Source organism: Perognathus longimembris, chromosome 2 (genome assembly GCF_023159225.1).
Source record: "Perognathus longimembris pacificus isolate PPM17 chromosome 2, ASM2315922v1, whole genome shotgun sequence".
In the NCBI taxonomy this organism is placed as follows: domain Eukaryota; kingdom Metazoa; phylum Chordata; class Mammalia; order Rodentia; family Heteromyidae; genus Perognathus; species Perognathus longimembris.
The window spans coordinates 13273932-13296612 of record NC_063162.1 but is presented as its reverse complement, the minus strand read 5'-3'; the positions used below and the strand labels follow the sequence as shown (position 1 = coordinate 13296612).

The following is a 22681-nucleotide window of genomic DNA, read 5'->3' as shown; positions in this document are numbered from 1 at the left end:
ATGTTTCTGCTCTGGGAATCAGAAAGAGGTATCCCGTCAAGATAAACTGTAAGGGTGTATACCTTGGCATACACCCGGACCCAGGTCCACGTAGGGTACCCCCATCACTTACATCGCTCTGCAAGCCGTATGCCTTCTTGGCCCACTCCGTCTTCATGTCTGTGGGCAAAGCTGTGAAGTGATGGGATGCTGTCCTGTAGCCTATGTCTGTGGCTAAGTGCTGAGCCTGGCGGGCATGCACGAGATGGATCATGTCCAGGGAGACGTGGCACTGGGATCTGACATCCTCGAAACCCCTTCTGTACTCCAGTTCACTCTGCAGCTTGGACATCTGCAGTGAGTGGTTCATTTGCGAATCGTCCTGTGCACTCTTTGCTCCAATGAGTTTCCCTCTGGACCTCTCATAATCCTCCTTGTACTTCACCTAAGGAAGAGAAACAGGCAACCATGCTGGAGAATCTCCTTAGAAGAGCCGTTATGCTCCAAGCTGCAGGTAGGCGTGTTAAGCAACACCTTTTGACAGATACTTAGCAGAAGGAGAGTCTGGGCTGCTGGTATACTTTTATCAAATGGTGAAATAAAATATCACTGCTCCATTTTGGGGTGCTTCTAGAAAGCTCTGGGCTTCCCTGAAATCTTAGTTATATAACCAGTCCTCTAGCATTTTGCTGAAGAGTTTTTTCCCCCTGCAATTATTTGGTAACAGTATTTAAATATATGTGTATATATTTAAATGGCGTGTTTTCTGTGAAAGCTATTTTAGAATCTTCTTGGTTAATAGTGAAAACCTTACAACTAAAAAAAAAGTATTAATAAAAGAAAAAGACACAGAGCCAGGTGTCCATGGCTCCTACCTGCAATCCTAGCTACTCAGAGGGACGGGATGTGAAGATCATGGTTTGAAGCCAGTGCAACCAGATAAATCTGAGAGACTCTTAATTCCAATTAACCAGCAAAATACCAGAAGCAGCACCATGGCTCATGTCATAGTGTGCCAACCTTGAGCAAGAAAGTCAAGCAAGAGCCCAAGTCCCTGAATTTAAACCCCAGTGCTGGTGCGCGTGCACACACGCGCGTGCACACACACACGCACACACACGCACGCATGTATGGTAAAAATTATCCAATATATAATTTCTGGTTAAGAAAGAAACTCAAGGAATATGGGGAGCAAAAGGGAGCCTAAAATGATTTTTAAAATGCTAAGCAAGGAGCAATGGAAAGCAGAAAAAGAATAAGGGGGAATGCTTTGAAAACTGAACCACGGGCCCGCTACGTGACGTCATTTTCAATCTTACCATTACTATGGTTATGGAAGGTTTGGCCTATACTTCTGAGACTGCCTACAACCGTTTTCCTGTCTTCCGGGCATGTGCAGGCCTGCACTGCTCAAAGTGCATCCACAGACTAGTTTGTACAATGTTCCCCGAAGACGATAAGATAAGGAGCTGTGTCTGAATGTAAATGCACACCACTACGCCCTGCATCAAGTGGCTTTTTTAAAGCAAGACTTTCTCAATGAAAAGAGCAAAGCTGGACTTACATTCATCTGGCCCAGACCCCTTATCTCCTTATAAGACTCATGACATTGCATTGGACTATAAAACACTTCATATACATCATTCTATTTCCTCGTAACCACATGGCAATTACCAGTATGCCAGCAAAGTATCTGAGATATTGAGAGATTAAACAATCTGTCCCAAATAACAATTCTCATATGTGATACAGCTAGGGCTTTATCTAAAACTGACCTTATACCAGAGCCTGGGTTCTAAACCATGAACAGGCAACAGTACTTCTAGAAAGTCATGGGATGTGTGTAGGCATCATTTATCTGTGAAATAAGGACTGGGATGATTACTCTCACAACTATTTGTGGCAAACAGCTTGCTAGGCACTGCATGATTATCTCATTGTAAAGCCATTGTTGTTATCCCTGTTTCCCCCAAGCTGGACCTGAGGCTCAGGGAGATGAGAACTTGCTCAGATAAAGCAGCAGGAACCCCCTCTCTTCCCAAGTGGAGAAATATCTCACCTCACTGGCCAGGTCCCTCTTCGCTTTGGCTGTCAGGAAGGTTAAGGAGTCAAGACGCAGCTCAAACCCTTTTGCTTTCTGGTTTTCCCAGCTACTCTTGTACAGTTTCTAGAGGGGATTTAGGAGAGAACAGATTATTTCCTGAAAGACTTTTGATAGACTCTGTGTTGACATTTCTAGAGAGGGACCTGTAATGTCCTTTCCTAGGAGCCAAGAGCCCTAGATTCATGTAATTGAATAAAATCAGGCCTTTAGATTTCAGTATATAGGACTCTAGGCATATAGACTTCGATCAAAAGAAACATAAATCAAATTCCAGAAGCTTTGAAAATACTAGGCACCTTTACAGAAGCCTAAGACTTGCCAAAGGATGAACAACACTGCATATCACAGCATTTGTGCAAAGTCTACTCTGTGTCTATCCACAACCCCCAAATGCAGGTGGCTGAACCCCTTTCTCTTTCCTGTCTCTCACCCTTACTTGGGTCTTTCCCTGTCCCTTTCATTCCCTCCTTGCTCCTACCTCCAAGTTTCAAGATCTTTCCTCTGGAAGGCCCCTCAGTGTATGAATCAAGTCAACCTGTCTCTCCCTCTAATTCCTCTCTCCCTGCCCAGTGTTAGACTAAAACCCCAAGACCTGGGAGCTATGTAGAGAGTGCTGAGAAGACAGTTCCCATTAACACAGAGAGGAAGATGGGATCATGGATGCTTTCATGAATACATATGGACACTTTCATGTCCGACACCCACCAGTGTGCAAGCTCCTCCCAGTGTATCATGACTATTTGCTCAGAGATAGATCCTAACAACTCAGTGAGGAGGCCTAGTACAAGCCTCATTTTCCTAATGAGGGAACTGAGGGTCAAACCAGATGGTTTGGAGCCACTGGCTGAGCTCTTTCTCTCTTCTGCCACTGTTCAATTCTAATCCCTGGGGTAGCCACTCATTCGCTCAAGTCCTCCCCTGTAAACATTGATCCCTTTTAAGCCCCTCCTCTAAAGTACTGATCAGGAAGCTCTCAGGGTGAGCTATTTTTAGGCAGTTGGCACAGACACTAACAATGTGGCTGCTGGCTTTGGCGATGTGACCAGGTGGCCGTAGAGCAGAGCAGAGCCCATAGCGACCTAATTCCCCCTTGGGTACCTCACTGAGATGAGCAGCGTTGGCTCGGGCCTGCAAGAAGAGAGGCTCATCGTTGCTGATGCTGTACTGATGGACAGACTGTTCGTTTCCCGCCTTGTAGGCCACCTGTTAGGAGAGAGCTCTGGGTCAGGAGATGGAGGGTAGGAAGGCTGAGGTGTCTGTCATAACTCTGGGACTGAAGACCACTACGTTAACAAAATAAGCCAGGCACAGAAAGACAAATACCACATGATCTCATTCACTCGTGGTACCTTAAAACATTGAAGTGAAAAGCAGAACTGAGGTCACTGGAGCTTAGAATGGGGCAGGGAGAGACACACACACAGTGCATCAGGGATACCAAAGTACATTCAGAAGAAACAGTTCTATTGTTATACAGCATAATAGAATTGACAACAACTAGATTTAAAACAACTAGAGGGGATGTTAAGGTTGCCCAATACATATAAATTATAATATGTGATGAGATATAAATATTAATTACTCCAATTTAATCACTACCCATTGCATGCATTTTAAAAAGTATAATACTGTGCCCATAAATAAGCACAAGTATTGTATTTCAACTCTAGGGAGGAGGGATGAGAGAAAATGGCAGGGAAAGTGAGTCTGATCAAGGTACAAATAATACCCCTTTATATAACTAATTGATGCTAATCAAAATGTGGGGAAAATACGTAACAATAGACACACACACAAACACACACACACACACACACACACACACACACACACGTGCATACCAGACCAGAGGCCACATAACAAAATACAGTGGACACAGTTAAGGTTAGAGGAAAACCTCAAAGTCCCCCTCAAATTTCTATTTTCACATCTTTCCATTGAGGTGCCCTTGGCCACCCCAATCTGTTGTCACCTATGCTGTCCATGGCCATAGGAACCCCTCTCCCCCCACCCTGTGGTTCCCCAAGTGGGACAGGCAAGAAGTACACTGCCCCCCACCCACATCTCATATTCAACCTTCACACGCTGCAGGAAGAAGTGCACAGTGACTGACCCAAAAGACAGGATGAGTGGACTTCTCCATAGCAGCAGAGCTTTGTGCTTTTCCTCCCTTTTCCCTACTACCCTGGGATGGAGTTCTGCTGACTCTGAGTTATAGCGCTAGCATCCTTTCTAGCAAGTGGACCTGGGCCTTTAGGAAAGAAAACTTGTGAGGGCCTAGTCAGATTGCAGGAACAGGGCACTTGGTTGTTGTTGACCACTACTCTAAATAATATTCATGGGGCCATATTGCTCTGCCTCCTATATGCGAGGGCCAACGAACATGACCCCCACACATTCACAGGCAAACGTTGTCCTCCTCCAAGATAAGCTTCTACTGAATCCAGAATCTGAGTCTCTGGTGAGAGACAGAAGAAAGGGGTGGGGGGGGTGGTGGAAAGGAACTAAGGAAAACTGACAGCCAAAAAGGAATAAGGCCATTCTTCCATCTGTCTCTGACAACTGGAGGGGAAAACCGATAGAGCAGAGAAGCCTGGGTGTTCCATTTGCAAAACCTCCCTGAGAGTATGAGGAAAGCTGGGCCCAGCCTATTTGAAAGAACGCTCCTTGGCTCCTGGATCGTGCCTGGCCAGCACCTGCGGCTGTCTGGGAGGGTCCCAGGCCTATGACACAGCACACTGGTAGAGAGAGGGCAGCCCAGAACTCACCCCACTCTGCAGCTCCTGGCTCTTCTTGGCATGCTCCATCTGGGAGCTATCAGCCACACTTGTGAACTTCAGCTCGTCAACCTTCTGCCGGTAGTTTTTCTGTTTCCAAAGTAAAGAGACCCCATAGCATTAGGATGGACTGCTTCTTCCCCCACCACACACATGCCCACACACGCATGCTCTGCCTGTGGCCCAAGCATCTCCCTAAGGAGAATAACCTTGTTGATCCTACAGCTTAAATAGAACCACAGAGCCCCAAGTTAGCCTCCTGGATTTGATTGCTTTTGCTGTTTTAATGTCCCTGTATTTCGCTGTGTACCACGGGAGGTCCCCAGTTTATAACTAAGTTTCATATAACAAAGTGGATTTGGACTTGAACTTGGTCTTTACAATCTTCAAGACCACCACTCTCCAGCTTGAGACATTGAGCAAGTCACTTGATGGGATTCGCTCTCGTGGTTTCTCATTTTCCAGATCACTGAGGTCTTATTTTCCTAGTGTTCCTCATCTCACAACTGGTAAATTTTCAAATGTGCTAATCCTGTCCCACCTCCCCCACCATCCTCCAGGGCCTTCTTGACCTTCCTTCCTTCCTTCCTTCCTTCCTTCCTTCCTTCCTTCCTTCCTTCCTTCCTTCCTTCCTTCCTTCCTTCCTTTCTTCCTTCCTTCCCTCTTTTTCTTTCTTTCTTTCTTTCTCTCTTTCCTTTTTCCTTCCTTCCTTCCTCCCTTCTCTCTCTCTCCCTTCCTTCCTTCCTTCCTTCCTCCTCCCTCCCTCCCTCCCTCCCTCCCTCCCTCCCTCCCTCCTCCTCCTCCTCCTCCTCCTCCTCCTCCTCCTCCCTCCTCCTCCTCCTCCTCCTCCTCCTCCTCCTCCTCCTCCTCCTCCTCCTCCTCCTCCTCCTCCTCCTCCTCCTCCTCCTCCTCCTTCTTTCTTCCAGTCCTGGGACTTGGACTCAGGGCCTGAGCACTGTCCCTGGCTCCTATTTGCTCAAGGCTAGCAGTCTACCACTTGAGCCCCAGCACCACATCTGGCTTTTTCTGTGTATGTGGTACTGAGGAATCAAACTCAGGGCTTCATGCATGCTAGGCAAGCACTCTACTGCTAAGCCACATTCCCAGCCACTTCTTGTCTTTCTTGTTTCTGTTTTTTCCACTGGAGTTGCCAAGCAAAGGGGAAAGATAAAAATAAGAATAAGAAAGATAAGAATAAACGTATGAATAAACTCATCATCCCTGAGGATGGCAAGTTGAAGCAATAGCTCCATGTGGTGGAGGATCGTGGCCTGGTGCCACTAAAATTCCCAATGGCATCAGCAAGGGTATCCAAATCCTAGCTAAACCCCATGCCATGATCAGAACATTGGGAACTCCAAATTCCCTACTTTTAAGGGGGGAAAAAAAAGAATCTTAGAGAAAATATTCTTCAGAAACTTTTAGTTCTCCTTCCTATGTTTTGTGTTGAATGGGAACACTTCACTACACCATTTTTTTAAAAAATTACTTAGCCCTCTCGCTGTTGGAAATTCCCAACGATCTCAGAATCTGCAGAGGACAAATTACAAGCACTTATGGAGGAGCCAGGAATCCATTTGGGTATATGAGAAATGCAAGGGAGATAAGATCTTCTTGGCCCTTGAACAGCTGAACAATCAGCAATCAGCACAAGAAGTGAGACAAACACTGACATTGCTGAGGCTAAAGAAGCTATGGCCCATCTCTTCACCCAGCATGCACACTGCTGTTCTCTGCCCAAGACGGGCACCCTCATTGCTCCACTGGGATTTCAGCTAGTCTTAAAGAAGTTAGATAATAGGAATCCCAAAGGATTCATCTTTACTTTCTACCTTATTTATATATTCTAAATTTAAATCTGTCTGTGTCTGGGAGAAGGGTGAGTGAAGGGGAAAGATCAGAATAAACTACAAAACATGCTCTGTCCAGTGGCCAAGAACTGGGACACTGGGTCATAAATATTAAGAACTGATCCTAGCTCTACTATTTACTGGAAAAGTCACTTAGGTCTCATTTTCCCCATGTGTCATTTGAAACCATTTGAAAGCTATCACAGTATCTATTTTAATAAAGAAGAGTTATGACCTATACATAGCAATGTGAACTAACACACTCCTAGTAATCAATCAATTCTCCACCAATGAAGAAATGATTATCATGGGTTTCATAAATGGTAGCCACTTTATTAATATCATTTGCTGACTCAGCCTTCCTGGCCCTGAAGCAAGAATCTCCTCTGAAGATCACAAAGTTCCTGAAATGGTCACTTTCCAAAGGCAGTGCCCTTCCCAAGTCCTAACTGCTGTCAAAGCCAGATCTCCATTGCATAAAGAGCTGTGCAGGCTGAGGACCTCAGGGGCCTTGGAGTATTCTAGTTACCCTTCTCTTTTTCATAGGAGAGGGTCAGGAAGATGAAGTCTCTTGACCACAGTCTGCCGGGTGGCACACATGTAAAGAAACACGTGATGATTGGCAAGAAGTCACACACTACCCACATAAGAAAGTCAGCACAGGTTGAGATGCTTGGGAAGGGTTTCAGATTCAGAGTTCGGAATATTTGCACATACAAAAGGAGATATATTGGGGAAGAGATCCAAGTCTTGATTCACGTTATACACCTTATACATACAGCCTCCAGGTAATTCTATATGATATTTTGGATGGCATGAAGTGCCATTTCATGGTGTCGAATTTTCAACTTGTGACGTGATGGTACTCAAAAAGTTTTGTATTTTAGAGCATTTCGAAGTTTAGATATTCAGACTAAGGATGTCCAGTCTATAAAATCTTTCAATATTAAATCATTCTTTGGATAGAACACCTTCTCTCCCCAGGAAGCTTCAGGATTTGGAAAATTGGCTCAGGGTGCATGGGAGGTGCGAAATGAACAAGTCCCACCCCTTGATGATTCACATTCAAAATAAAGGCTCCTGGAATGGGGATCACAGGGAAAGGTCACTCCTCATGACTCGGCGGGGGGGGGGGGGGGGTGAGAACTCTGGAAGCCAGGGCCCTGGGTTCAGGTTACCTCACTGACTAGCTGACCAGCCTTCTTGGCCTGTTGCAAGTTGAGACTCCCTTCGGTCAGCCACCCAACTCCCTTCATCCATGCCAGGTCAGCCTTGTACTGCAGCTGGAAGAGAAATATCACCAAGATCACACCAGGTATATGGATGCAGGCAGGTAAGGGTAGAGGGGAGCTTAAGAAATCTTTGATCCTGTGTTAATCCAGCAGAGAACCACTTCTTTCAGCTCTATAACCAGGCAGATTTCTCTTGGGAAGTAGAGCTACTGGGCCCATCTGGTAAAGGGGACAGTATGTTCTACATTAGTGTTAAAACATCACAACCTAAGAGATAAACACTGCTATTTTGGGGGGGGGACTAAGAGCCTTCTTTGCCAAACTGCTAAGTTCACAGAATTTGCTTCCCCTTTGCCTGTGCCCATTACCAGCACGTCTTGCCTTTCACGATGGTTCTGAACCCTACTTTCAATCTCCAATCTTCATTGTCTTGCCTCTGCCTCTACCTCCCGCTTGTCCTCACTGGACCCAGCACCTCTCTAGTTCTTTCTAGTCCTTTGGGTTATGGAATAGGCTTGTGCAAGGTTCAAAATTACTCAAGCATGCATCTAATTGTAAGATGTATACAAAAATCCGGAAGACCTAAAGGCTTACCTCGCTCTGCAGCCCATAGGCTTTCTTGGCCCACTGAGTCTTCATATCTTCAGGCAGCACAGTGTATTCATGCAGTTTCTTCCTATAGTCCAGGTCACTGGCGAGAGCTTGGGCCTTCTTCGCGTGCCTGATATTCACCATGTCCATGGGCAGGTGAAAGTGGGTCTTACTCTCTTCAAAGCCTTTCTTATATTCAACCTTGAATGCACCAAAATAAAGACCATTGGTTATAGTCTGCTCTTAAAGGAGTAATTGAGAATGCTGGAAAGATTCCCAGGCTTTGGAGAGGAACTGGTACTTGGGACTAGGTCTAGTCTGTCAGGTGTGACCCAGATCCTGGCTCTACAAGGCAGGATGATGGGGGGGGGGCTATGTTTCTACACTGCCTAGTCTCCAGAAGGACTGTTGCTCGCCAATGCTAATAACTCTTTTCACTTGGCAAGGGGAGGTCACAATCTGTGGTTCCTACAGAATCTTCAAGAGGCAGAGGGACAAAGCTTGGGCTGCAGAGTCTGACAAACATGAGTTCCAACTTGATCTGTCCTTTGCCAGCTGGGCAGCCTCTGCAAAGTGACTTCACTTCCTGGGGGGGGGGCATATCTGGAGTTCCCAAGAAGGAACTATTACGATGAATGAATGCAACAGTACAAAAATGTGTTTAGTAGAGGGACTGTCACATAGCAAGTACGTGATAAACATGAACCATCAGGGTCACGGCAATGAAGGAAGCATGGCAATGATGGCAATGTGGTAAAATTACGATGGTAAGAGTGGTAATGATGGCAGCTATGAATGAGGGTAATTATGATGACTGAAGGATGGTGGTGATAATGAGGATAATGGTGATTGTGGCGGTAGTGATGGTGATGATGGTGACAGTAGTGATAATGGCGACGATAGTGATGATGGTTATGATGGTGATGATGGTTATGATGGTGGTGATGGTGGTGGTGGTCATGGTGATGGTAAAAGTGGTTATTTTATGTGCTGGGAAAGCTAATGTGTAACAGTAGAAGGAGTGTGGTATCAGGTAGAAAGAGTTCTAGAGTATAACCTCTCTCTCACTATCACTGCCTACCATAGGACTTTGAGCAAAACACAGTCTTATTAGCTCCCAGTTGCTTCAACTGAAAATATAAAACATGAATTCATTATTTATCTAAACTGGAAGCTAAACCCTCAGTGCCTCTTTATGTTTCACAACTATGTATTTCATAAAGCTTGTTCTGTCACATAAAGCTTGTTTGTCATTCAAAATGGCAGCCCCAATGCCAACTCCCTTATTCCAATTAAACCATGGCTTCCCAATGACTTTTCAGACAGTTATGTCCAACTGTACTATCAGAGCTGCACAAGTAGCATAAAGCAGGACTTAAGTACTCGTGTGTCCTTTGATCTGCTCTGCATTGTCAGGGAAGACTCAGCAAAAACAAGATGTGTCCCCTCTAGCCAGAACTCTCCTTTCCCAAAGGAGAGTTTCTTTTGGTAAATGGCATTTCCCAAGGTTAATCTCTGACTACTACTGTTGTTTACAAGCAGCATCATTCTGATTGACAGGAGCTTGGGATGCTCTGGTTGTTTATCAAATACTCTGAATAGCATTTGCGTGACCACAAGATTAATCTAGAACATTGTCACAATAAACAGGATGCTTGTTACCTAACTCCCTACTGTGGTTTGAATATGGTCAGTCTCCACCAAAACTCACATTGAGGTGTAATTTCTCAATGCAACGGAGTTGGGAAATGGGGACTTGTGGAATGAGTTTGTGTTTGGGGACAGAGCTCTCGTGAAGAAATAGCTCCATGGTGGCTATACAGGAGTAGAACAAGTCCTTGCTCTCATGGAATTAGATTAGTTACCATGAAAACAGGTTGTTATAAAGCAAAGCTACTTCTTGTGCATGCTCTCTGTCTCTCTTTCTCTCTCTCTCTGTCTCTCTATCTCTTCATGCTGGTACTGGTGCTCGAACTCAAGGTCTCACACTGTCACTGGCTTTTTCACTCACAGCTGGCTCTACCAACTTGAACCATACCTCCAATTCCTGCTTTTTGCTGGTTAACTGGGGCAGGTGTCACAGATTTGTCTGCCCAGGCTGGCACTGGATGCTGACTCTCAACCTCACCAGTAGCTAGGATTGTAGGTGTGAGCTACCAGTATCTGGGGTGTTCTTTTGCAGTCACCTGAGTGCTCCTCCATTGTGTGCTACCTCATACAAAATGAGGCCGTAAGGAGATATGGTGGCCTGACTGTGGTTTACCCAGCCTCAGGAACTACACATCAACACTAATCTCTATTTTAAAAGTACCCATCAGTTATTCTGTGAAGACAACAGAAAATGGATTAAGACAATCTCATCAGCGCTACACCTTTCACAGGAAGAACTTGTTCTTTATCGCTCATGTTGGTAGTCCCAGTGCTTCATGTAGCATTCAGCCCACAGTAACAGCTCAGCATACAACTGTGCCATAAATAAATGTGGCCAAATGCCTTTGTACCCTGATCAGTTGATGCCGTACTCCTCATCTACTTTAAACAAAGTGTATGGCTTGGCACAGAAAGGAGATAAACTTCTTAGACAAGCCAAGAAAAAAAAAGGTGCAGATGAAAGTCAATAAAATAGAAATTGTCCCAAGTGGCAGAGGCCCAGGAACAACTTTTAAAGTAATACACCTATATGTGAGTGGCTAGGAGCTAGAAAGAGTTTACCTCGCTGCTCATCTTGGCCACCTGCAGAGAGTGTAGAAGCTTTGAGTCGGTTGTTCCCATGACTTTTCCTTTTGTCTTTTCATATTCTTCTCTGTATTTAATCTTGAGAGAAAGAAGAAAGTCTACAGTGAGTATGAGACCAATATTGCAGTCTAAGGAGCCCTGGTTTAACAAATGCAAAGAGAACAATTCTAAAGGAAAAGGGTCCAAAAGCAAAAAAGAAAAACCCTCCTAGTCTTTCACAAATCCAGAAGACAATTAAAGTATCATGGTGTTTACAAAGTTAACAGCCATTTTTTTTGCAGCAGGACCACTGACATTTTATGGGAACTGTTCCTTATGCATTTCTGAGTTAATGAGAGAAAACCTACATTGCTAGCAAGCTCCCCCGAGGCTTTGGCAGCCAACAGAGACATCGCATCCAGCTTCATCTCAAATCCTTTTCCCTTTGTCTTCTCCCAGCCTTCTTTGTATTTAACCTGACAAACAGAAACACAGGTGAACAGGAGTAGTTACCCATATTCCTGCTGAAAATTGGAGAAGAATTTTTTTCAAAGCCAAATTGGTTTCTTTGATTATTTGCAGGCCATCATCTTGGCTGTTATTATAAAAGCAGTAATTGTAATCATTAATATAATTCATTGATTCCTTAGACATAGAGTCACTTAGAGCATTGATAATGATCCAGGGCAAACCCAATACCCATATTCTTCCTTATTCTCTTATTTTCCTGATCATGTGACTTGGGGTTATAGTTGACTATTCACAAAAGGAATATTTTATTATCATTCTCAGGGTTGCTCTGAGAGTAAACAATACCTAAACTAGTGAGGTGCCATAGAGACATAAAGTGTTGGTATTCGAAAGATAGTAACAACTGTTTGTAGCCCTTTTCTAAGTGCTTTCCATTTGCTAACTACAGATCATATTAGACCAGAGGCTCAGAGAAATTAAAGAGCTTACCTAGTGTCACACGGGTTAAACGTAGTCATCCTTCTGTGAACCAATGGCTCATGCCTATAGTCCTAGCTACTCAGGAGACTAAGTTCTAAAGGACCACAGTTCAAAGCTATCTCAGGCAAAAATGTTCATGAGACTCCATCTCCAAATTAGCCAGCAAAAACCTGGGTTGGTGGCATTGCTTGGGTGGTAGAGCACCAGCCAGTGCTAGGGTTCTGAATTCAAATCTGAATACTGACAAAAAAAGATGATGATCATGCCAACAACTCTGAAAAACCAGGTCTATCTGATACCAAAACCAATGCCATCAAGTGTGTCCCTACAATAAATACTTCCTGGGGCAAATATTATAAAAAGTCCATATTGTATAATACCATACATACCATAGCATTTATCATATATCACCTGCCCTAGTACAAAACAGACTTTCTCAAAGTATTAGTTTCTTTTTCTCCTCTTGTACTACAAATCTCCTCTAGAATAAGAAACCCAAATGACAGCTATAGTGGAGCCAAAAAACTCTAATGATGAAGATTGTACTTGAAAGTTAAATTTCTTCTACACAGCAAATCATCCGTTACAAAGTCAGCAGGATGATGAAAATGATAGTGGTGACGATGGGCTGGTGTGTGTCCATACACACATCATACACATGGTCAAAAAATGAGAATTAGATTGCCAGGACCAATTTATCCCTTTTGAGCTACTATGTGCCCTGACATGGCCAAATTCAAAACTATAGCAGGATGAGAGGCTTTGAGGAGCCACCTACTGGTTAACACATCCACTTTTCACTTTTACATGAATTCATAACCCCCGCCACATTCTCTCCACAGAGCCCACTCACCTCGCTAAACAGTTCAGCGTTGGTCTTGGCCTTTACCAGCTGAGGCACATCCTGCGGCAATGTGTAGTTCAGCTTATTTTTTTCATAGTCAGCGCGATAATTCACCTGTTGGGTTTAAAATACTTCTGTGGGGCCACGTGTCAGTGACTTATACCTGTAATCCTAGCTATTCAGGAGGCTGAGATCTAAGGATTGCAGTGTGAAGCCAGCCAGGGCAGACACATCTCTAAGACTTGTATCTCTAGTTAACCACTAAAAAGTTAGAAGTGGAGCTGTGGCTCAAGTGGTAGAGTGCCAACCTTGAGTAAAAAAAAAAAAAAAGCTGAGAGCCTGAGGCCTTGAGTTCAAGCTCCAGTCCTAGAACCCCCCAAAAAGTAAATACACAAATAAATATAAAATAAAATACATTTGTGGGGTTTTATATGAGTAGAAAGGAAACTCCATTTCCCACTTTCCCCTGAGATTCATTGCTGAGAAGGAATTCTAGGAAAGACCTTTAACAAAGAAACCTGTAATTTGAGGAATGTTTTAAATTAATAGAGGGAAGGAGACAAATGAAAAATTAAATAACTCAAAGGCTCACTGAAATCAGTGAGTTTTCAAGTCTTCTATGGCTGCTCTATCAATGCTTCTGGCTTGCACTGAGGGTAGCAAACGCATTCTTAGCTTGCTACAGTGCTGCCCACTTGCTATCTGAAGGACAGATGGTCAACAATAAGCAATAGTCAATCTAATCAATAGTAATCATTGGTAATGTATAATTATCAAATGCACATTTGAAAAAAAACATGGTAACTCCCAGTACTACCTACTGTCAGCATAAAAGAGCTAACCAGACATATGACTTCAGGATGAAGAACATAGAGCCGTCTGAGAACGAGCCGTGTTCTTATGCAAACCAAGTCTGAACCATTGGATACTGGTGATATTAAAGATTGTTGTTAATTTTTTGAGGGGTGATTGGTATAATATATTAAAATTATATAAGCATGTTTAGATTTATTTGCTTTTTTAGAGGTGTATACTAAAATATTTATGAATATATATAATATCAGTAATTTTATTCAAAAGAATAGGGGAAAGCTGAATGATAGTCTTAGGAGGTTTACTAAGCTACTCTCTACTTTGGGATATATTTGAAATCCTCCCTAACAAAACATCTGAAGGCAAGAAGCATCACTTCATGGCTGCAGTAAGATATGCTGCTACTAATAAAGGTCAAATCCTTGGAGGTGGGACTTGATGTACAGAGGACTCACAACAAGCAGAAGACCCCACATCCAGCTGGACAGGGGCAGGTCACTTACCTGGCTCAGTTGCTGGGCATTGATCTTGGCTTGAATAATTTGTGGTGTATTGGTTACAGAGCTGTACTTGAACTTATCAATGTTCTGTCTGTAGTTGACCTAGGCAAAAACAAGCATAGGATGATTTCACTTGTTCTTATCTCTAAGATTTGCTTGGCCCTCTTTCCCAGATCAACTACAGGGAAATTCTCCACTTGCTAGGAAAAGAATGAAATTTCCCAGCTATATACCACCAGTTGTGCCAAGTGAACAGGTAATTTATAAAAGAGATCAACTAATTGGCCAGTAACATAGGAAAGGGTGTCTATTGCATTATTAGAGAAATGCATATTGAAACCACAAGATACATGTACTTCAAGAGAAAACATAAAATTTGCTGACAATACTAAGCTTTGGCCAATATCAAGCTAAGGAAATCTCTTATGTTCAGACAAGTACTTTGGAAATGAATACACCATTAGTACACATATGGGCAGATGCTTGGTCCCAATGATTCTCTTCCCTCATGTCTTCCCTCATTGTCTTATTTCCATTGAAAGTGAGCACAGATCATTTAATAAATATTCAAAGGGTATAATCTATATTTAGTGTACTTTTCCTTGCATGTCTTTCTTACACTTCACAAAAAAGATGTTTTAAAAAAGAAAGAAAAGATGGATTATAGGCCTTACTAAAGCCATACACAAGCCTTCCAAGATGCAAAAGAGCCTGGGTGGCCTTTCAAGGACAGTCCTACCATGTCTTAACCTTACACAGTCTCTTTGCCTGGCCCCCACTGCCACCTGCCACAGTCCACTGTCAGCTTGGCACTGTTCTGGAAGAGGAAGTGGAACCTTCAGTCTAGCTTGGTGCATTGACTGTCTGATTTCTCACTTCCAGATATGTGGAGTGAGTGAATTTTCTCCCTTCAAAATGCAAATTGCTCTTTGAAAGTGAAGGATAATGATGCATTTGCATATAAATATGCTCAGTCATCTCATTTTCCTCCAAATGCTCCAGCGTCCAATGTAGACAGAAAGAGAACTTAAATGGAGAAACCACGGCCTAGGTTTGTGGCTTCAGAGTAGATAATAAATGAGATGAGCCATAGAAAGTGCCAGCACCCACTCAGGATGACTGTGAGCTAGAGTGAAAGCAAAACATGAGGTTATGAATGGCCAATGGCCTCATTCCCAAGTTCACATCCAGCTGAGTCTGAAATCCAGATAAAAAGAGAAAGTGAACTCATCTCTAAGCCCGCCATTCTTCTCGTACATGATAGAGGTTTGATCCTTTTCATTCATCCACATGTTAACTCATCCATTCCTTCAACAAACAGTCATGGGAGTCTATGCTGAACAAGCAAACATAGCTCTGCTCATGGAGATATCACACATAAGTCCTTGTTCCTAGGACCCTGAACAGATAGATGTACTCTCTCAGGACACCTGAGCTTCTCTGCACGCAGGCTCCAGGTTAGACCTATTTGCCAGCTGGGCCCTGACTTGGCTTATGAAGAACCTACATCACCATCAAATAACGCCCACCCCACCCCCACCCCCCGCCACACTACAGATTTGAAGTCTTTGTCTGACTGTATGAAACCCATTATTCCACCCGGCATCCCTTAGTGTGGGGCTTCTAGAGACCTGTGTTTTTCATTCCCACAATCTATGGCTGTCTTCACCTGGACCTCTACCCAAGGCCTCTGGCCTGCTCCACTGACAGTTGAGCTCTGCCCTTTCCAGGGGTCCCTCCTCATCGCTGAAATTTTCTACCATTTCCTGTCTTTGTCCATCTGCCTATTGTTAGCTCCTACTATTGCTGCCACCTTGGGAAGTTTACAACACAAAGGTCACAGATCTAGACAGATGTTGTAGATGCCTATGGGCACCAGACTGCTAGCTTCATTGTCGGGGAAGCAGCAGAGAGTGGTGGGGGCCATGGCCAAGGACAGCAGCTGTCACCTAGCTGTAGGAGATGACTATCATATACAGAACACAGGGTGACCATACATCGTTATTACAAAGGTGCCAAAAACACATTTTCCTATGTAATATGTCATAGATTTTAAATGTTAGCCAGTATGTCAATATTTTTAAAATTCAGTGATACCAGTGAAATAGACTAAGGGCTACTCTGGGTCCATCAGTGGTCAGCCTGGACACTCCAGTTCTTCCCTGGGCCTGTGCTCACTTCATTTTTGCCTCTTCCAACACTAGCTAATGGTAAGTATGGCTAATACAGGACATTCATTGGCTGTGTACCTGGCACCACTCTGAGAACCTCATTTAACAGTGCCCATCATCATATGGATAGACACTATTTAATCTCTACCTTTCAATGCAAAGACATTGAGACGCAGAGACCCAAGGTGACTCACTCAAGGTCATCCATCTAGTAAGTGTCAGATCTTGCATTCCGATCCCAAGAGTCTGCCTCAAAAGGTACCTGGTACCTTTTGTTATTTTACAGATGGATGAGGGCTCCTTTTAGCGAAAGCCAACACCGTATATACAGGGAAATGTATCCAGGCACAAACAAATGACTTAGAAGTTAACCTCATGAACAAGGCCTTGGAAAGCTCAAGTATCTTAGTACTGGACCACAGAGTGTTCGTTGCTTTGGAGTGGAGCACAGCATCACTTGTTACTTCTTTGTTATGATTCACAGAGAAAAGTTTTCATATATTCCGAGTATGCAGTAAAAACTAGGAAATGCAAAGTCATTTCAATGTCAACTATTAATGAGATTAGAGAACTGTGACTTCCTAATGCATTAATTCAGAAGGAATATTATTAACTCATAATAGAGTCTATTAGAATTCAGAATTATGCACGATAAAATGGCATGAAAATTATATTTTTAAGTGGCATATTTCTTCCTGATAATTTTGCATTAAGTATGTCACAGAGCACAATTACTTTTCTCTGCAGGACATAATTAAGAGTCTCCATGATTAATCACATCTCTGCAACATCATAAATGCCTGGCCATTGTGCTTCCATCTATATTGGGCTTCTCTGCTAAAGATAGTCTCATCTGAATTCTATTAGTGTTTATAAAATCCATCTGAGAGAATGCTCTCTAATTAAAAACCTATACTTGATTTAATTCCATAGCTTATTTTACCACCTTTACAGATAGTGACCATGGATGCTCTTGAAAATGGATTCTCCAAATTTCCTGAATACTAAGGCCCCTGTGTGAGAGAGGGTGAACTCAAACAGAGCCAGGAAGGCAAGGGAAGGGACTCAGCTCTAGCCCTCGTCTGCCATGCAATACCTAGGGTTACTTTTTCCAGGGTTTCCAGATTTTTTTTTTAAGTGAAGATCTTAATTTTATCTGAACTCACAACATCACATGTTGGTTCATTTAAAAAGAATTATGTGGTCAAATAAACCCTTCCTGTCATCTGGATGTGATTTATGTACTGTCAGTTTAGAACCAATTAATATTTTTTTCAATCTAATTTAATTCTTGCATCAGACTTCCCAAGCAATGTAGCCATACTTCCAGAGTATAATTTGATCCCAAGTCTTATAGGGAAAAATGTAGAAGTTGGTCAAGTTCCAATGGAAGAACAGAATTATGGGACCTGATCTTATTTTGTTTGTGTTCTCCATTAGGTAGTACTCCACGATTTCTGGAGTACAACTGCAAAAGTGACATACTCAAGTTGTAAAGAAATACTTTAAATGGGCAAGTGTTCCAAGGACGTAGCCCCACCTCCTAGGAAGTAACTTTGACAGTGATCAAAGTGAAGCTGAAATAAGTAAGTCCACACAATAAAACTTCCTGGAAAAATGATATTTGAAAACCTCTTCTCAACTCAAGAGACTATTGTTTGCCAATGACTGCCCTCCAATGTCCAGGACACTGTTAGACCCAAATGCATTCTATTATCCTACTCTAAGCCAGAGAGAGAGAGAGAGAGAGAGAGAGAGAGAGAGAGAGAAACTACCAATGGGAAAACCTCTCAACCCCTGGATCTGCATTGGTCCCAGAGGAATTCAAGGAAGGCAGCAGGCAGCACTAAACAGTCAATAAATATATTTTCACTAATTAAGAACCATGACACCAACTAATTTCTAAATCCCTTTAAATACTCTTTAAGGTAGTAGGTGACTTTTGTCTTTTTCTTTATACTTTCCTATTTTTTCTATATTTTCTGTAATAAATATTTAGTAAAGTTCTGATGACCAGAAAATAATCCGTTTAATTAACTTAACTATTTTGTTTGAGATGCCAAAGTATGTCATCATTCAGTATCAACTTACACCATCTTATCCACATTATATTTCATTTCACTCAGTCTTTAACATATTGCACTCTTAAAGCTTTTTAAATTTTTCATCTGTTAAGAAAGAGTCTTTATGGCTATGGAAATGACCTGATAATTTTTACAAACTTGCCCAGCAGATGCAAGCACCAAATTCTGAGAAGAAACTGAACTCTAGGGTATTTCTGAGACAAAGCCAGAATTGTCCGCATTTGACACTGAATAGCTGAGTTTTGACTATGCATAAATGGACATCCTGGGGGGCAAAAGTTCCCCTTTCTCAGTCCTTTAACATCCTAAGAATCAGTGCCTTGTTTCTTTCCATTTCACTGCCCCACAGGAAGGAAGTGACAAGTAGTCAAACAAATGGGCTGTTGGAAGACTTACATCTTTCAAGGGAAGCAGCTTCATTGTTGTTTGGTAGGAAGGAGTAAGAGTGGCTGGATAGTTGTAGTCTACAATGTCATGTTTGTAATCTGCCTTGTAGGCAATCTGAAACCCAAAGAAAGAGAAAGCAGACACCATTTACTTTTGACCTTGTCTGAATGTCATAAGAATATTTTTAAACAGCCAGAAACAAAATTAATTCAGTTTTATCACCTCCAAGGAAAATGAAATTGTGTTCACACTTTTGCCTTTAATTTGAATTCTTCCTAATTAATCCCAAATTAGTTAACTTCTATCAGTAGCATATTTATTTCAGTTTTCATTTTAGTTATGGGACTCCTTGATGTATTAAGGATGAATTCTTGCATATGGGTATACATGAAAGTACTTTTTGGTGGACCCAAGAAAATAAATGAAAATTGAGGAATCTCCAGAGAATTTCAATTTTTTTTCCTACTGGTTAAATCTGATATACTCAAAGAAAACCTAACATTAGTATGTTTTGGGTTTTGTTTGTTTGTTTTATTTGGCCAGTCCTGGGGCTTGAACTCAGGGCCTAGGCACTGTCCCTGAGCTTTTTTTTGCTCAAGGCTAGCACTGTGTCCCTTGAGCCAAAGTTCCACTTCTGGCTTTTCCTGTTTATGTGGTAGTAAGGAATCAAACCCAGGGTTTCATGCATGCTAGACAAGTACTCTAACCCTAGGCCACATTCTCAGCCCACATTAGTATGTTTTAATAAAGAAATCAGATCCATTGAAGTACTCCGTACCACCAAGATTTTAACCTGCACTTGCTACTATGATTCTGATAATCGGCTTGATAAAACCAAAGATAAATTAGTAGCTTTTAGTATATAAGGAATGCAGGAACCTATCTATTTTGCTATTTCACTATCTTTTTTTTTTTTTTTTTTGGCCAGTCCTGGGGCTTGGACTCAGGGCCTGAGCACTCTCCCTGGCTTCTTCTTGCTCAAGGCTAGCACTCTGCCACTTGAGCCACAGCGCCACTTCTGGCCATTTTTTGTATATGTGGTGCTGGGGAATCAAACCCAGGGCCTCATATATACAAGGCACGCACTCTTGCCACTAGGCCATATCCCCAGCCCTATTTCACTATCTTAACCAGCACCTAGTCACAGGAGGTCTTCAAAAATATAATGACTTACTGAACAAACTCATCAACCAACAATTTCAAATAATTTACATAAGCTTTGGAATGCTGAAGAATTTCAGTGTGAGCCATGTTCATCAATGTCTCTTTATTTCTCAGATACTAAAAATATTTTGTCATATCAGATCAATTATAACATATTCTTCTAAGCATTCTTCAAACCAGATAAAGCTAAGATCAATGAATTTAGCCTTTGAAAATTTTCAGAAATTTCACATGTAGTTTATGGTATTGGTTAACACCTAGACATTTTTATGGGTCCCTTTTTACGAATTAGAACACAAATGTTTTTAAAATGGAGGTGGAAAAAGAATGGGCTGAGTTGCTGATTCCTACAGCGCCTTGCACAAAGTACTCACATTGCTGGCCAGACTGCCAACTTTGAGAGCATGAAGAGTACGTCTGTCCATGCCAACTCCTTCATAGTGCCCTCTCATGTGGGTCTGGTAGTTTTCTTTATATTTATTCTACATGGAAAGACAAAACTTAGAATGAAAACTTCTCAACTGGTTGAAGATAAACCACTCATTTTAATGCACTAAGTCCACAATATCAATCATCCAACCCAATATATTCAATGATCCAGTGCATCCTTGAATAAAAATAAAGCAATGCCCTTTTAACAACTTCAAGCAAGCCCAAGAAGTTGGAGTAAGACAGGCAGACAAGCACTCAGGGATCACAAAGCAGACTGGATCTGTTTGTTTTTATATTATCAATTTAGCACACTCATCAACATGAGTTGATAAGTAGAGCTCACCAATAGACAAGCCCTGGCTAGATGGTATTGTGTGTAAGCCCAGGTTGGAGGTTGGTAGAAGCCACTGCGTGCCATTACTTTGTATCTACATATAGTTAATCCTCTGTCATGTGATTGCATCTATAGATTCAACCATGAATCATAAATATTCTGAAAAAAAGATTGCATCTGTACTGAACATGTACAGGATTCCACTCTTACCTTAAATAATACAGCATAACAACTCTTTACATAGCTTTTACATCCTATTAGGTATTATAAGCAATCTAGAGTTGACTTAAATTGTATGTGAGGGTACATACAGGTGATGCAAATGCTACTATTTTTATAGTAACTTTAATATTCTGAGGATTTTGGTGTTCACCAGGAAAAGACTATCCTGGAACCAATGCTTCATGGATTCTGAGGAATGACTGCATATGAGTTTGGTAAAATTCTGTGAGGTGAAAATTCATTACTACCACAGACGTGTAAAACAGTGATGTTATGTCCAAATGTTGCCTATCAAGTAAAGGCAAAATGGAATGATGAGAAATCATAAATGGGAAAATGTAGGCAGCTCATAATGAAGCTACATTGGCATCACCAACCCCAGCAGGCCATTAAGTTTCTAGGCACTGGGGATATTTAAGTAGAATACTGTTACTATGTATAAAACATGAATCTGCTTATCCCACAAGCACTTTCTGAAAAGGAACTATTATCACCTTCACCTTACAAGGTGGGCAAAGTGGCTCAGAGAGACTGACTCACTTGTCCACAGTTAGCCACTTGGCTAATGATGGCAGTATGTTCTAGAATTGATCCTCTTAATCACAACATTTACATTAACTTTACATGACTCGCTAAGAGCCTTACACTGTCACTTGTGATGATAAATTCTACTATTATGTGGAGCTAAGCAGAAGTAAAAGTTATACATATTATCCTTGATAGTATCAAGGATACATCTTTAGATCTTTTCTGAGAATGTCTGAACAACACTGAATATCTGTCTGCTCATCTCTAAGACAGGGAAGTCGTGTCTGGTTCCCCAGGGGACTGTGAAGGGTAAGGGAGATCATATGTTAACTCAGAAGCACAGAGTCACTTAGAGATGTTGCATTCTTGGGGCTCTGCTGGCAGTGTTCATCACCAGTTATGGGCACTGGGCTTCATAGAAGGGATGTAAAAGGTCAATGCTCAGATGACTAAGTCAAGTGTGAGGAAGGAGGAGGGATGGGAAGGTAGGACAGGGATGGATACTACCTAGACCAATACCAGCCATCAATCTCATCCCAAATTCATTGATCCTTATGCCTGAGGCCATGCTTCTCCCAGATGCAATCCAGTAACATAGACCGTCTCTCAGAAGACTTAAAAATAAGTTCACAAAACATGCTCAAACAAATGCTTAAGCATTAGCAACTCACATCACTGGTGAATTCTGAGATCTTTCTCACGTTCCTGAATTGAGGGGTCTCACAGTAGTTGATACTGTGACCTTTACTACTTTCCCGATCCTTCTTATACTCCACCTTGGAAACCAAAACACCAGACACTCAACAGAACCCATCCCAAAGTCACCCTTAAAATGTCTCCAGCAGTTGACTAGAATATTTTTCGAAAAATTTCATCCCATGACTTAAAAATACCAGGCCTGGGATACTGTATATATTTTCCTTTGCAAAAACAAATAGCAAATAACCAATTTCTAAAAGTTAAAAATAGACAATCCTTTAAAAAAATAAATACTCTAAGACTT

The 22681-nt window shown here is 42.1% G+C and overlaps 1 protein-coding gene across 4 annotated transcripts in view; it reads right to left on the bottom strand.

Moving 5' to 3' along the window:
* LOC125346045 (nebulin related anchoring protein) overlaps positions 1 to 22681 on the bottom strand; it is a 68447-nt gene that overhangs the window by 30425 nt on the left and 15341 nt on the right. For 2 of the 4 annotated variants that reach the window (XM_048338215.1, XM_048338216.1), the window contains exons 12-24: positions 22350 to 22454; positions 20537 to 20644; positions 19008 to 19112; positions 14360 to 14458; positions 13053 to 13157; positions 11617 to 11724; positions 11246 to 11347; positions 8537 to 8734; positions 7889 to 7993; positions 4852 to 4950; positions 3182 to 3286; positions 2039 to 2146; positions 113 to 424 (exon numbers count right to left, since the gene is read on the bottom strand). In XM_048338215.1, coding sequence (XP_048194172.1) covers positions 113 to 424; positions 2039 to 2146; positions 3182 to 3286; positions 4852 to 4950; positions 7889 to 7993; positions 8537 to 8734; positions 11246 to 11347; positions 11617 to 11724; positions 13053 to 13157; positions 14360 to 14458; positions 19008 to 19112; positions 20537 to 20644; positions 22350 to 22454 — 1659 coding nt within the window. The remainder of the gene's footprint in view (positions 1 to 112; positions 425 to 2038; positions 2147 to 3181; positions 3287 to 4851; positions 4951 to 7888; positions 7994 to 8536; positions 8735 to 11245; positions 11348 to 11616; positions 11725 to 13052; positions 13158 to 14359; positions 14459 to 19007; positions 19113 to 20536; positions 20645 to 22349; positions 22455 to 22681) is intronic. The other 2 variants (XM_048338217.1, XM_048338218.1) reach the window with 1 other exon arrangement.